At 43.4% G+C, this 13,889-nt stretch overlaps 1 protein-coding gene across 11 annotated transcripts in view; it reads right to left on the bottom strand.

Moving 5' to 3' along the window:
• ZMIZ1 (zinc finger MIZ-type containing 1) overlaps positions 1-13,889 on the bottom strand; it is a 359,397-nt gene that overhangs the window by 49,719 nt on the left and 295,789 nt on the right. For all 11 annotated transcript variants that reach the window (XM_080400881.1, XM_080400877.1, XM_080400885.1 and 8 more), the window contains one exon: positions 3,609-3,753. In XM_080400881.1, coding sequence (XP_080257007.1) covers positions 3,609-3,753 — 145 coding nt within the window. The remainder of the gene's footprint in view (positions 1-3,608; positions 3,754-13,889) is intronic.

The following is a 13,889-nucleotide window of genomic DNA, read 5'->3' as shown; positions in this document are numbered from 1 at the left end:
CAGGACAACATACCAAACTGCAACTAACAGCTGTCTATTTTCAGGAGACGTTGACAAAGTAAGCTTTACTACATGCTATGCAAGGAATGAGAAGCCCTGTAAGGGCTTGCATGGGTCAGATCCACCTTAAACTGAACTAGGGTACAATTCCCCTGGGACTGATGGAAACTGTACCCATTTTAACCAAGACTCAATTCGATCCACATGTAAAGGTCTACCACTTAATGCAATTAAGCATTAGCAGCAAGTTGATCAAAGCAGAACGTGTATAACGACAATAATTTGCATTTACAGCACTTGGCAAAGACCTTAAATTCATCTAAAAGTAAACAATCAGCCACCTTGAGCAGGATCTGTTATTACAGACATTAAGTCCCATTGGAAACTACAACACAAAGAAGTTACATTACTCTCTGCAAGCTGGAAAGCATGAAATTTTACTCCTATGCAAAAGGGACAGCCCAAAGACTAGCAGCTCTCCTTAAGTCCACCATAAATCCCTTAAGTAGGACTTTAATTAGAAGTTATACAGGATTAAGGATGTGGATAGGCCTCATACTGGTCCTTCAGTACAGAAGTGAATTTTACCCACATGAATCTGTAAAAAAGTTTAAAAATTAAATAAACAAAAATAGATGAATCTCATATTAAAGTCTGAGCTAACTATTACTACTCTACACATACTTAAAAAAAGATTGAGGATTTTTTTTTTTGAGAATTCACTGCTCATGCTGTTCAAAAAGTAGAGGAGTTTGCAATCCAACCAACCGCCCTACACTAAGAAGTAGTTATTTAGCTTAATTTTTCTTCTATATGCAACACTTGATCATTCTGTTAATGAAAAACTAAATTTAGAAAGAAATTAGCACATACAGGGCCTACTCTGAAAGCATTTGTTGCAGGTGTGCACATCCCTGTATGGTTTATATTCCGGTCTCTGTAAGTGCATTTGACCAACAGTATCACTATCAAAGCCCTTCTTGATCAGTCTACTTCAGGCCTCTCCCACAACTCAATTAACTTTTTAAAATAAAAGGTTGTCCCTAAAAATAGGCCAGACCTGAATTTGCTCCAGTGTATGTGCCTGCAGTTTCTTAAGTATGAATCCTCAGATTTGGATTCTTGTGATACATACTTGAGTCAGAATTTATTTTAAATCAGCTGAGCCCTGTTTAACTTTGAGACTAAGCAGCTGTGTTTCTGTAGTGTCAGGTACATCACAATTCTAGTCCCTGACTAGCGTTCTGGGTAATTTTGTTGCTAGTAAAAGCAACAGCAGAAAAAGCTCCGTGTGAAGTACTCAAGATAGCCCGACGACAGGGGAAGAGGGTTTTTTTGTCTAGTGATATTCAGTAGTTGACATACATCCTGTATTTCCTCTGTTAAGCTACATAAGGTTCTTGGTTGTTCTAGTTTCATATCCAATTCTTTCATAAAACCTGAAGTTGCTGGCTACATTAATTTCTTGTAGGAAATGCAAAGCATACTCCTTTTCTCTGTTTGTTTGAATTCACACAAAAACCTTGTGAATTACAGATAAGATACTGTGAACTTTAATACTAAGCTTTTGACTCAAATGTATTCTAATGCAAATACAAATGTTGCTTCATCAACAGCTTTATCACTAGGATTCTACTTAATGGCTCTTCATCTTTTGTTGAATTCAAACAAACAGAAAACTCAATTCTTCTTCACCCCATACTTCACTACTGCCTTACAGATGGATTAAAAAACATCCATGAAAATAAACAGTTCCAGTTGGAAAAAGAAGTTGGAGAGCCACAAGATACCTCGTCCTAATGTACCACCTGAGAGAGTTTGAGCAGTCACGGCGATGGCTAAATTACAGATGAGACAACAGCACACACTGAAGCAGCGATGCAGGTAATCCAAACCCCAAAGAGGCTGCTGCAGCCATTACAGGTAAGAAGTTATGCCATGGAAATTACATTTCTAGAGGGCATCTCACAGGTAAACAGCAGTAAGTCAGAACTGACTCCCAGTGCCTTCCTCAGCAAAGCATTTCAAGGGCAATACTTGAGAGAAACTTATAGGGACTGTTTGATGCTGGGCAGGATGTTCTACCATTAAGCAGAATATTGGGTAATCCGGTACTGCCAGAAACGCTGGTGTTTAGGTTTAGCAGAAGAAAGTATTCATTTTTTGACATGTGACAGAGTTTCTGTGGAAAATGGCCATGAAAGAAAAGGGATGTACCTATCTAGTAACGTAGCACACAGCCCCTGTGAGATAGTACAGTGCTTTCATCTTTACTTTATAGACTCTAGGGGAACAGAGGCTAAAACGTTGTATGAGAATCGGGCATCTAAAGACTACAAAACTGTACCTAAGAGAGTGTATACACTGCACCACACTTTTTCTGCAGACTGGCCACTAATTTCACCTTGGCTTCTGCAAAGCTTCTCCCAGGTGTAAAAATAAATTATTACAGAACAGAAGATTTTCTCCTAGTTTTCTTGGTTGTTTTTTTTTAAAGTGTGTTTACAATCATTTCATAAGCAACTGAAAAAAAAAGAGGCTATCCAGGTACTGTGAAAAATCAGTGATATTATTAGCCATACTACAAAAAAAGACTTTATTCTTGAGGGCCGCAATAAAAGGCACAGCATTTGCATGGTTTTCCCATAAATACAGCAAAAATAAGGGGAGAAAAACCCCAACTCAACCCCAAAAGTGGTTTCCAGGCAAATTTGCACATGTAAATGCACTGGTACAAAGATGTCCCTAAGCTGCAATTCTAACACAAAAGTTCAGGTTACTTATGCTACTATTGAGTCTAGGTACAAGGAATTTAGCCTCATCTGCATGATTGTAATCCTTGACCAACAAAAGTGTCCTACACTAAAAACAATTTATTCTATTTGTGATTTCTTTAATGTGATCCTGAGGGAAAGAAAGGCTTAAAAAGAACTCCCAGAAACACAGAGCACGAAATGAACGTTTAATCCTGTCTACACTTACTCTTCAGTTTTGGCCTTGACCTAGGCTCTGCAGACAAGAAATACAAATACTGCTCCTCCACTTAATTTGGTAATCAAGGCTTCACATCTTCAGCTTCTTCTAGCATCCCTTAAAGCTCACATTTTCTCTATATTAACATAAGCGCTTTGTGATTCTCACCTGGTATCAGGTGGTATAGGACATTCTCCCATCTACGGCTACAGCCGCTAGACAATTGCTTTGTGTACATTTCAAACGACACTTACAAACCAGAACATCAGCAAAATGTTTTCAACCTCAAAAAAGCCAGTTGTATTTAAATGAAGAGTAAGAAAACGTCTGGTGAGAGACATGTTGTAGAAGTTTATCTTTAGGGCACAACTTGAAGTCTGAAAGCAAGCCCACTTGATCTGAGCACAAGTTTGAAAATGAAAGCGTTGCTTCACTATGCACCAGGCAATAGCAAAGACAAAACCTGAGTTTATTCAGTACTTGCTGTAATTACAGACCCCTGTTGTCTGCAGTGCTGTTCAGTGCATGAAACAGTGTAGTACCTCCCTCAATGGTAACAAGCATTTCAATTACCAGACCTGTCACGCGGTACATCTGTACAGACTGCCACTCCTACAGGCTGGGCTGAGACTCACCTATGAGAGAGGGTGGGTTTCATGGAGCTCATAGAGTTCATGGGGGGTTGCATGGGTAGCTTCCCTGGAGGATCGTTCTGCCGGCTTTTCTGGTGGCGAAGCAGCAAGAGCCGTCCCAGCTCCTCACACCACGACGAAAGCAGTGCTGTGCAAACAGAACAAAATGACAGTAAGCGCACGACTGAAGAACCGGCACAGCCGAGTGCAGGCGCGAGCTATTGTAACGGGAGTCACCATCTGAACAGCCAAACCCCAGGAGTGAAAAGCTTGTCCATGAACCACCACTCACATTATTATCCAATCAAACGGAGTCTGTAATTGCCCTACACTATCATTATAATGTTTTTACACAAGTTTCAAACATTCTGCACAGCCCAGGAGGCACGAGAGAACTTCTCTGAGCTGAGCGGTGCAGAGATGAAGAATGGATGAGGCACAAGGACATGGGATAGCTGTTGTGAGTGTAAAAAGACAAAGAAGAATTCATTTTACACTAACAGAAATGTAACAAAAACATACAGAAGACATCACTCACAGAGGGGAGCAAAGAACAACAAAATCTCTTTTCTGTTCGGCTATTTTTGTGCAAAAGATTAATTGGAGAGGCATGACGAGAAACCCACATGCAGGAATTCCTTTCCAAAACTGCTATCAGCTACCAGTCTTGAATAGATAAAGAGAACATGGCCACACTGATGTATGGACACAAAGTTAGGCACTTAAATCTATATTTGACCCAGCACAACCCCTAAATGTGTATTGCCATTATGTGCCTAATCTTCTGGTCAATGAGGGTAATGCTGTGCTTACAGGAAAATCACGCTTATGAACTATGAAGATGCAGAGATTTCCCAGAGGGCCGAAAAGCTTGCAGCTCCCTCTGAAGGCATGAAAGGGGTCATTATCTCTGAAAACGTGGCCTCTCCCTTACCCACCCACACTCGGAAAAGATCAGCCCCTCTTACAGAAACCACCTACTTGGCAGTAAGCAGAGCCCCAGAAAGTGACGGTGGGTGAAATCTGGCTCCCGTGAGCGCACCACCGAAGCCTCCGGCAGCCCCTGACTGAGCCTCAAAGCTGCGTCTGATTCCAGCATCAGAAGTGGCTCTGGTAAAAAGTCACCAAGGTATGATGCAGTGAAGAGTTTCACCGGAACGAAGTGCAGCCTAATTGCAAAATTCTGCAGTTGAAGAAATGTTCTCAAGTGGAAGCGCTTGGGGTTTCTCCTTCTTTAAAGTATGCTTTACAAAACCCTCAGAACAAGAAAACGCTTCGTATTTAATTTTTAACCAAGTGTTTTCCTGAGGTGTTATGAACCGAACACAAATCAACAGATTGCACAAGTAGGTGAGAACCAGAAGACTACTCAAAACCCAAGCTGCCACAGTGGTTTAGAGTAGGAGAGCTCTACATGTAATTTCAGCCTTGCTAGTTTGAAAGAGACAAGTGCAGAATTCTCTAAAATTGAGGCTTTTATTTTCCTTTCTTGTTTTTCTAATGGTTGCCTTTTCATCAAATAGCATAATCATAAGCAGCAGCAAAGTATCATTTCAGGACACGCCACCTTCTTTTTCCAGCAGCTACTCACAGGTAGCTACTGGTATTAACACATGCTTAGAACAAATTCCAAGGAGATTAACTGTAAAGTCATATTTGTATGGGGAAAAAAAAGAACCCGCTTCGCCAAGAACACCCACAAATATCATTTTTCAGTACAAGAAACAATTGGAATTGCTGAAGTTTAACGGCTACACAAGAAAGATACTTAAAGCCCAGGCCACTCCTGTGAATTAATCACACATTTGGACAAAGGAGAGGTAGTAATTTCATTGCATTTATCAAGTGGAAGGTCAAGTGTGGTGTTTAGGGAGGCATTTTAGAGCTCTGGTGTGACAAAAAGGGGACACCGCTTCTTTATGGGACTAAATATGGTCACTCGGAAATTGTCAGCCTCACATGTAGCCTACAGAAAGCAATCCCCTGAGCTCTGTGAAACGTTCCAGCAACGAGTGTCAGTCTAAGCTGCTTCTCTATTAGCCAAGGAATCTGTCAACAAGCATTTGATCAAATTATACTCACCTTTTATCCCTGGCATATCATTACTAATGTGTCAGTGACAAAGGCCCCCCTCCCCCTTTCCCAGCTGCCTGGAGATACAAATCCCTGCCTCGCAGGGTTTCTTCCTGCACACCATGGCCACTTGAGCTCTGAGAAACACGAACAAAGCGTTCTGCCGAACACTAAACGCAGCCGTGGTGGGGTAATAGTGGATGCTGAGCACTTCCACAACTGAGTGTAATTACTACGGCATCAAATGGAAATCGTCCATCTTAAATGAGGCTTTGACAGGAGGAGGGAGCTGCTCCTTCTGTGCACCTATATGCACTTGTCAAATAGGATAGACAGCAACAACCCAATGGGTCTGAGGGCAGGAATCTGCAAACAAAAGCCAAACCTGCTTGGAAAAAAAGCAGAGTAACTCCCGGAAAAGGAATATGCCAATGAGATATGCTTTGGTGAGGTGGAGGCAAGAGAAGATCTTAATGAGTTGTTGTTATTACTGATATCCAATACGCACATTTATAAAGGTGAAATGTAAACCATCACAGAACAAACAGGTCCTCAAGGTAAGCCGGGCTGTTTCCTTCTACAAGTTATTTGGAGAAGACTCGTGTTTTTAGGAACTAAGAGACTGTAGGTATACAACAGCAAATTTACTCATCCCTATCACAGCACTCATTACAGAGAGGTTTAACCTTTCCTCCCCGGGGACATTTCGACTCATGTACCATGTATAATAATCACTCTCTTCCCTGTGTCAGTGTTTGTGCATGGAATGAAAACGGAGCCGTTTGTAGCCGCCGTAGGAGTTACCAGTCCCCGTCTACCCAGCTCAGCAGGAGCAAGAACCCTCTAAAGGAGTCTGCGTTCCTCTGCTGGAAATGGTGGTCTCCCTTCTCCCCTGCCCTATCCACCTCCACTGCTCCACCCTCTGCTTGGTAAGATGAATATATACACACACACACACATCTGGTACAGCTGGCTTCTGGAGAACATCACTTCCTGGGCTATTCAAGCAAGATGAAACAAACTCGAAATGAATTTACAGATTACACTATTCATCTTTAGTGTACTTAGTTACTGCTTTTTATGCTGACAGTATTAGGCGCATCTCAACTCATTTACACTCAAAGCACGAGAAATTCTGTATCATACTATAATGAACAGATAAAGCAGCAAGCACAAAGGACAGCTACAGATGGTGCCAACAGTCAGTCTCTCCCTCTCATAGCACAGCCAAGCAGCTGCTTTTTCTCCCCCCCTCTGCCCCTCCTCCTTGTACAACAGGAGCACAGATTTTGCAGATGGACCATCCACACTGTCTCTCGCAGCCTCTTGCTGCGGCAGCTTAATGATCAGATTTAAATCCTGCTCCTGTCTGCATTGCTACAATGTCCCTTGCATATAATGATGTGGCTTTCCTGCTCAAGTCAAAATCAACTGTTGCAATGGGGGGAAAGGAAAAAATCCTTAAATGCACCCCCCCAACGCAGCTAAGGTGTAAAATACAACCTGGTTAATACACCACAATTGACATTTTCAATCCCTGTTCAGTCACAGAGGGCTCTGCCAGCTCATGCCAAAAGACGCATAATAATGGCAATCGAACGAATGCTGACAGTTTAAGTGTATTCACACATTTATTTGGCTTAAAGGGACACACTCTGGGATGATTGGTGCAATATTTGACCTACTTTTCTCCATTTGCAAAACCTGTATCATTCTTAATGGGATTGCCTTTTACTTTAAGCGTTGATGTATTTTCATAGGAATAAATCAATACTGATTTGCTAACAATGACTGTGTTAAGAAACCAACACAGAAATGAGCAGCCTCAGCTTTCACATTTGTGAAACAGAGAAAAACAGGAAGATGTAAAAAGAAGAGAAATTTCAATTAGAGTAGCCCAAGGGGTTTCCCTAAGGAAGCAAGAGAAAAAACCTGTTCAGAGATATTTAGCTTGCTGCTACCCGGTCCCATTTTTGTTTCTTCTTTCTCTGAAGAGGACCAGACGTTGCAAGAGTGTGTCTCAGCACAGAATGTGACCGACCTCTCCTTAAAATACTCATAAATACTCCCACACACCCAGAGTTGGCCACACTTTATGTTCTTCTGGATGCCTCCAATAGTTTTAAATGCTTTCATTGAAAAAATCATAAGACATCGCAATGTATCCACACTGGGGACAAGGAAAGGGAAGAAGGCTGGAAGGCAAAGATTTTTATTTTTTTTCCCCTTCAGCCGGAGTCACATTTCAAGCATTCCTCTGCAACCACAGAGCTAAGCCCTGTTTGAAAGAGAAAGGAAGCAATTGTTATTTAATCCCCCACCTCTAGGAGCTAGGTCTTTAAGAATGTGCCAAATATTGCAAGATTTGCAACACAATTATTAGGATCGACACAATTATTAGGATCAGCCACATCCCCTCATCCCTGGTACTGTTCCTTTCCTGTGAGAGCCCTTTTGTGCTGAAAACCTGCCAGGCAGTAGGGGAACAAAGGCCTCTGCTGCCCCTGCTCCAGGGCACCTTCCCATCCCGAAGAGCCACGTGAGCCCATTCACCCAGCAGTAGCATCACAACCGCTTCGGAAGCACTGGGCCCTTCCATTAGGAAAACCAAGAAGTTCGAGCTGGGGGAAGCCAGGGATCACGTCCAGGCTGCCCACACCGCTTCTTACTTCTTGACAACAAATGATGCTGGCGTACTTGCAACAGTTATGTGATGGATGCTGATGACGCAGCTCAAAGGATAGTTTATAGCCACAGCATCCAATATCGGTGCAGCCCACTACAATCCCTTTTGGGTCAGGGAGCAGAAAGCGGAAGGAAAACAGGCTAAGCGATCAATGCTACCCCATAGATTCACTAATGCATTTCATCAGCTGCATCCACACCAGCACCGATAGCTGCAATCCTGTAACTGACTGATTTAACTCGGTGGTGCAAAGTGCCATAGTAAGCATCTCCAAGTGAATGAGCCAGTGGGCTCCCTAGAAAGCAAAATACAGAGAAGCGCGGTGCTAATCTATTTACCTATTATGATACCCTAGTATTAGTTACAGCTTATCACCTCAGTAAATCGCTGCCTCTTGTTAGGAAACATGCTTAAAGGTGCAGCAAACTGTTATTTACAGGCAGACACTGTATTTACAGCCACAAAGACAGGTGAGGAGGGGATAGGACAACAGCTCAGTAATTTCAATGCCTTCTGCTTCCCGGGAGACTGCTGGAGGAGCACAATAGGATTACCGCTTCCTTGCTGCAGTTAAGCTGCAGTAGATAGTTCAATAGGCAGACTGGCAGACCTGTAGTTCTTACTCACTGCAATGAAAATATTAGGAAAAAAGGAGGAGTCTGATTCGGAGAACTATCTGTTCAGCACCGTCTCGCTAGTTTGGTTTTGTGTCTCAGAAGGAAATGCATTTGGCTGAAAAGATGTTTACAGCACAAGTAAGAAAATACAGCATTTTTTCACAATCATATCTGTTAATTTCATATTGCTCCTAGAAACAAATTCATATTTTTTACATGGAGAATTCCAGATAGAGTGGAATACAGGGATACCGAGGGCTTTCTATCCTCTTCCGTATAGACTGCAATCTAAATACAGTTTTTATAAATCATCCAGTGAGATAATCTGGTGGGGTGGGAAGGGAAGCAGCGAAGAGGAGAGGAATGGAAATAACTATTGTCTTGGTTATTTAAGAACGTTATTATTTTTTACACAGGAAAATGGAGACTATATACTGTTTGGAAAAATATATGACAAATGTTAACTACCTAATGCTCAATGTGTTGTAGTGTTAGACAAATAACTTTGATTGCATTATAAGGACAGAGTCTTTGTCCACAATTTTGGGAAGCAGCAAATCAGATGTTTTCCTCCTGTTTTGAAAGCCATTTTGCTTTTAAAGATCTGGGAAATGGAGAAACTTGTCGTCTCAAACTATTTCAAGGACTGATTTTCCTGCAGCTCTCCTCCTCACAGGAGTACTCCAGCAGAGCCTGGCAATGGCTGGCTAACCCGTCCGACAGTCAGGGCAGGAAAGCAAGGCCACAAAGGAAACAGAATGGATCTATCCATTAGGAGAGAATCAGAGTATGCGTTTGCCCCTCCTCTTCAGATCTTTCAAGGTGTCCTAACCCTGCGACAGACGAGCCCTACCTCTGTCATTACACAAGCTTCTGCTCTCTCTCTGCCTCAATGCCGAGTGCACAAAAGGAGTATACATAACGCCAACTACAAAGCAGAAGTAGTCATTTCTCAGCAGTCTGGCTGTTCAACATGCACTCGCCGCAGCTCCCAGGGAACCCAACCCCTCCTCCCAGGCCCACCTCCCTGGCTGCCAGCAGATGCCCACCCTGCACACAGGGGCCCACGGCACAGAGCCAGTGCTTGCTCCCACCTCATCCCCGGAGGCTTACACCCCAGCTGCCTGCTTTTTCGGAGCAGCTGAGGACTGTGCTTGCTGTTCTCCATCAGGCAAAATGAGCGATGTTAGCTTAAACAGTCTGAATAAGCAAGCTGGATTAAACCGACTGACTTCACCTGAAGTTAAAAGCCCCAACACAAACATGCTCTGCTAGTAGAGTAGTGAGGTGTACCGCCTCCAAATGCACGCAGGTTTAAAAAGTGCTAGTGCCAACGACCACACAGCAAACTGCGTGGAACTGAATTCCCCAGCAGAGCAAAGGAGGCGGCTGCTCAAACCCTGCTCTGGGAGGCATGAACCGCCCCACTAATCGCAACAGGAACACAAAGTCAACACCCACGGTTCCATACTGTGAAACGGGGTATGGTACGTGTTTCTACCTCCAATCTCCAAGAAACGCCCTTTATCGCCAATGCCTCCTTCATTGCTACAGCTGTGTCCTGCAGAAATACCCAGCTTTGCCCCAGTAGGATCTATAATGCGGTTACATATTATCATCAAAAAGCCAAACACCACACAGGTATGTAGCAAAATAGATAACCCGGGGAATGCCTAATTAAACTGAATGTAATACCAAATTAATTAACAGAGGTTCTGTTCAATAAAACCCTTACTGCGAACCACAGAGTTATCTAGCATGCACTTGCGAGGCTGCTGCATGAGAGTGACACCACGTAAAAGCCTGGTCTTGAGTATGGGTCCAGCTTGCACTGGTGTACCTTCAGCTCTTCACAAAGACATACACACACACACACACATATAAATATATATATATATATATAGGCTTCCCCAAAAGCTCTTGCCAATTGGAACAGTACATGCAAGAGACATGGATTTGAATACTGCTGTCCTTATGCCATGACTTCAGTGGAACCGGGATTCCCCAATTTCCTTCTACACTTGCCAAAACTTGGCAGAGCATCTTACCAGATTCACTACATTAACTTTGAAGTAATACATTACAAACCCAGCAACAACGGCTCAATTTGGCAAGCACAAAACACCCTGCATGGATCCAGATAAAATACGTAAGCATCTCATTTAGGCTTAGCTGTACCCACGTTGCTACATCCGAAAACATGCCCCATTAAAAAGACAAGACAAAGCTGGTGAAAGGCCACCAGCAAGTGAATCTTGGATACGGCTCTCCAAAGGAAATGCACTCCAATAGCATTAGACTCCTTGTTTTCTTACTCATCCAATTGTTCGTTTTCACTGCTTAGATTTCAAACAACGGTGTCTTTCATTATTGCTGTATGCTTTTATTTTGCGATGCCAGTTCTAGTCATCAACAGATCTCACACGTAATACAGCCATCTGAAAAGTGGAAGTCACTCGCTTTAACCCATCTTTGGCTAGGTTCAAAGCGGTGACCTGTAGGTGAGAGGCTCCGTTTCACTTAATCCATCCTGAGCCCTCCCATTACTACGGCAAACAACTCCTGAGCTAACATTGCCACTAACACCCAAAAGTCCTAGAAAAAAATACCTGAGGCATTTAACCAGAGTTTGAACACGGGGAATCCCTGCACAATCAGTATGATGATGGAAGTCACAAAAAGGGAAAATCGGGTTGGCTATCTTCAATACAAAAAAAGGAATAACTGCAAAATTGGAGGTTCAGTTTCCAACTGAGGAAAATAACCCAAATGATTCAAAAGGACCAAGAGGAAAGTAAAAAATGAGTAACAACCAAAATGGATTTGTCAGGAACAAATTGCACGCACACTTCTTCTGCACCTTCTTTATGCTAGCAGACAGGAGACCTTGAGCACAGATTTGTTTGATTTTAGTGAGGTTTCAGTGCTGCTTTACATGACATTCTTACGAATAAGTAAGGGAAATAAGGTCTAGCTGAAGACAACACAAAATGGCTGGAAACTTAAGCTTACTGAACTATTAAACCAATAGTAAGTAACAGAAACAAGCATTACCAGATGGGTCTTTGCAGGACTTTGTTCTGGGTCTGAAATTACTGAATGCTTCATTTATGGGTAGCCACAATGCAGAAGATAAAGGGCTAGAACATATTTGCATTGGGTTCGCGTGGCCAGGCTCAGGGGGATGACGACACGGATGGAAGACAACGACATGGTCTACAGGGGTGGCTTCTGTGAGAAGCTGCCAGAAGCTTCCACCATGCCCGATGGAGCCAATGCCAGCCGGCTCCAAGACGGACCCGCTGCTGGCCAAGGCCGAGCCCATCAGTGAGGGCAGGGTGACACCTTTAACCGCCGCACACCAGCGACTGCAGCCGCAGAGAGGAGCCAGAATGTGTGAGAGCAGCAGCCCCGCAGCCCCCCAGGCCAGCGCAGGAGGAGGCAGGAGATGCTCCACCAGGACAGAGATTCCCCGGCAGCCCGTGGTGCAGCCCACGGTGAGGCAGGCTGTGCCCTCAGCCTGTGGACATCCATGGTGGAGCAGGTCCCCACCTGCAACCAACTGAGGACCCCGCTCTGGAGCAGGGGGATGCCCGAAGGAGGCTGTGACCCCGTAAGTCTACCCACCAAAGTGTTCTGGGTCCATTTACAGATGATACAAGCTGGAAAGAAGCATCAGTACACTGCAGAAGTTTGGTGTTGAAGCCATCTTGAAAAGTAGGAGAAACAGTCTGAAACTACGTCCAACAGGGACACGTACAAAGTATGACACTGTGCACCTTGCCAGCAACAGGGTGAGAACCGTCTCCAAAGGCAGGAATTCTCAGAAGCAGAGCTGAAGGCTGAGCCGTGCTGTGCTGCCACAGCAAACTCAGCCACGTGCACATGGAAGCCGAGTCTCAAAGACACACAGTTCTCCTTCCTCTCTACCCCACCACAATGTACAGCCACAGAAGGGGGAGACAAATCATCAGAATGACTAGGAAAAAACCCTACCAATATAACCTCTAAGAAAAGATGGCATGGAGTAGGGTGCTTTGTGTGTGTCGGGCTTTTGGTTTGTGGGAGGTTTTTTTGCTTGGGTTTTTTTTTTTGAAGAAGGAAAAGTGACAGCAGTATTCCAATTTACTAAGTAACAAAGCATTATCCATATCCACAATAGAAACACTAAAATATAATAAAGAAGGAGAGAGAAAAGACACCAGTTAGGTAATAGGAGCATCCTAATGCTCCTAAATACCCTAAGGGGTAAGCTGAGGAATTTCCATGAATGGAAATGCTGAGGAAAGGTCAGATAAACATCCAGGGAGAACCCTTTCAGGGATTCTTCAGGCAAGGGGGCATGGCATAGAAGACTTTTGGAAGTCTTTTGCAATCAAATGAATCTATGATTGTGAACAAAGGAATTTCAATCAAACAGCCCACATCGGAAAAATATTTAAATCTGGTTTGTATTTATAATTATTCCAAAAAGAACAGAAGTGTAAAAAATATTTCACATCTCAGTTACAGAGTGGAGAGCTCCTGCAGGGACTGCTGCACTGGCTGTCCAGCTACATGGCTTGCTGGCTACGTTTTAAAGATGAAAGAAACCGAGAGCAGGTGATGTGCTGAAGGTCACACCATTTGTGACACAACGAGTCCCAGAACAGAGTGGATCATACACCTTCCTCTCTTTGCAAGGGAAAACCACAACCGCCACATCAAGGGGTTACTGCTCTGTGCCCGCAGTCTCTGTGCCTGCCATGGAACATTTTCAAACAACAACTGTAAAACATCTGGAGAGGCTTTCAAGGAGGGAAAAAAAAATTACAAAAACCACACAACCAAAATTTATAGCAGAAACGTGTTTCCAAAGTTAACATTGCACAGCCAGAACTTCTGAGAAGGACCAAAAGCTATTTTAGG

This window comes from Falco punctatus, assembly GCF_963210335.1.
Source record: "Falco punctatus genome assembly, chromosome: 9".
NCBI classification, from domain to species: Eukaryota; Metazoa; Chordata; class Aves; order Falconiformes; family Falconidae; genus Falco; species Falco punctatus.
This window is presented reverse-complemented; position numbering and strand designations above follow the sequence as displayed.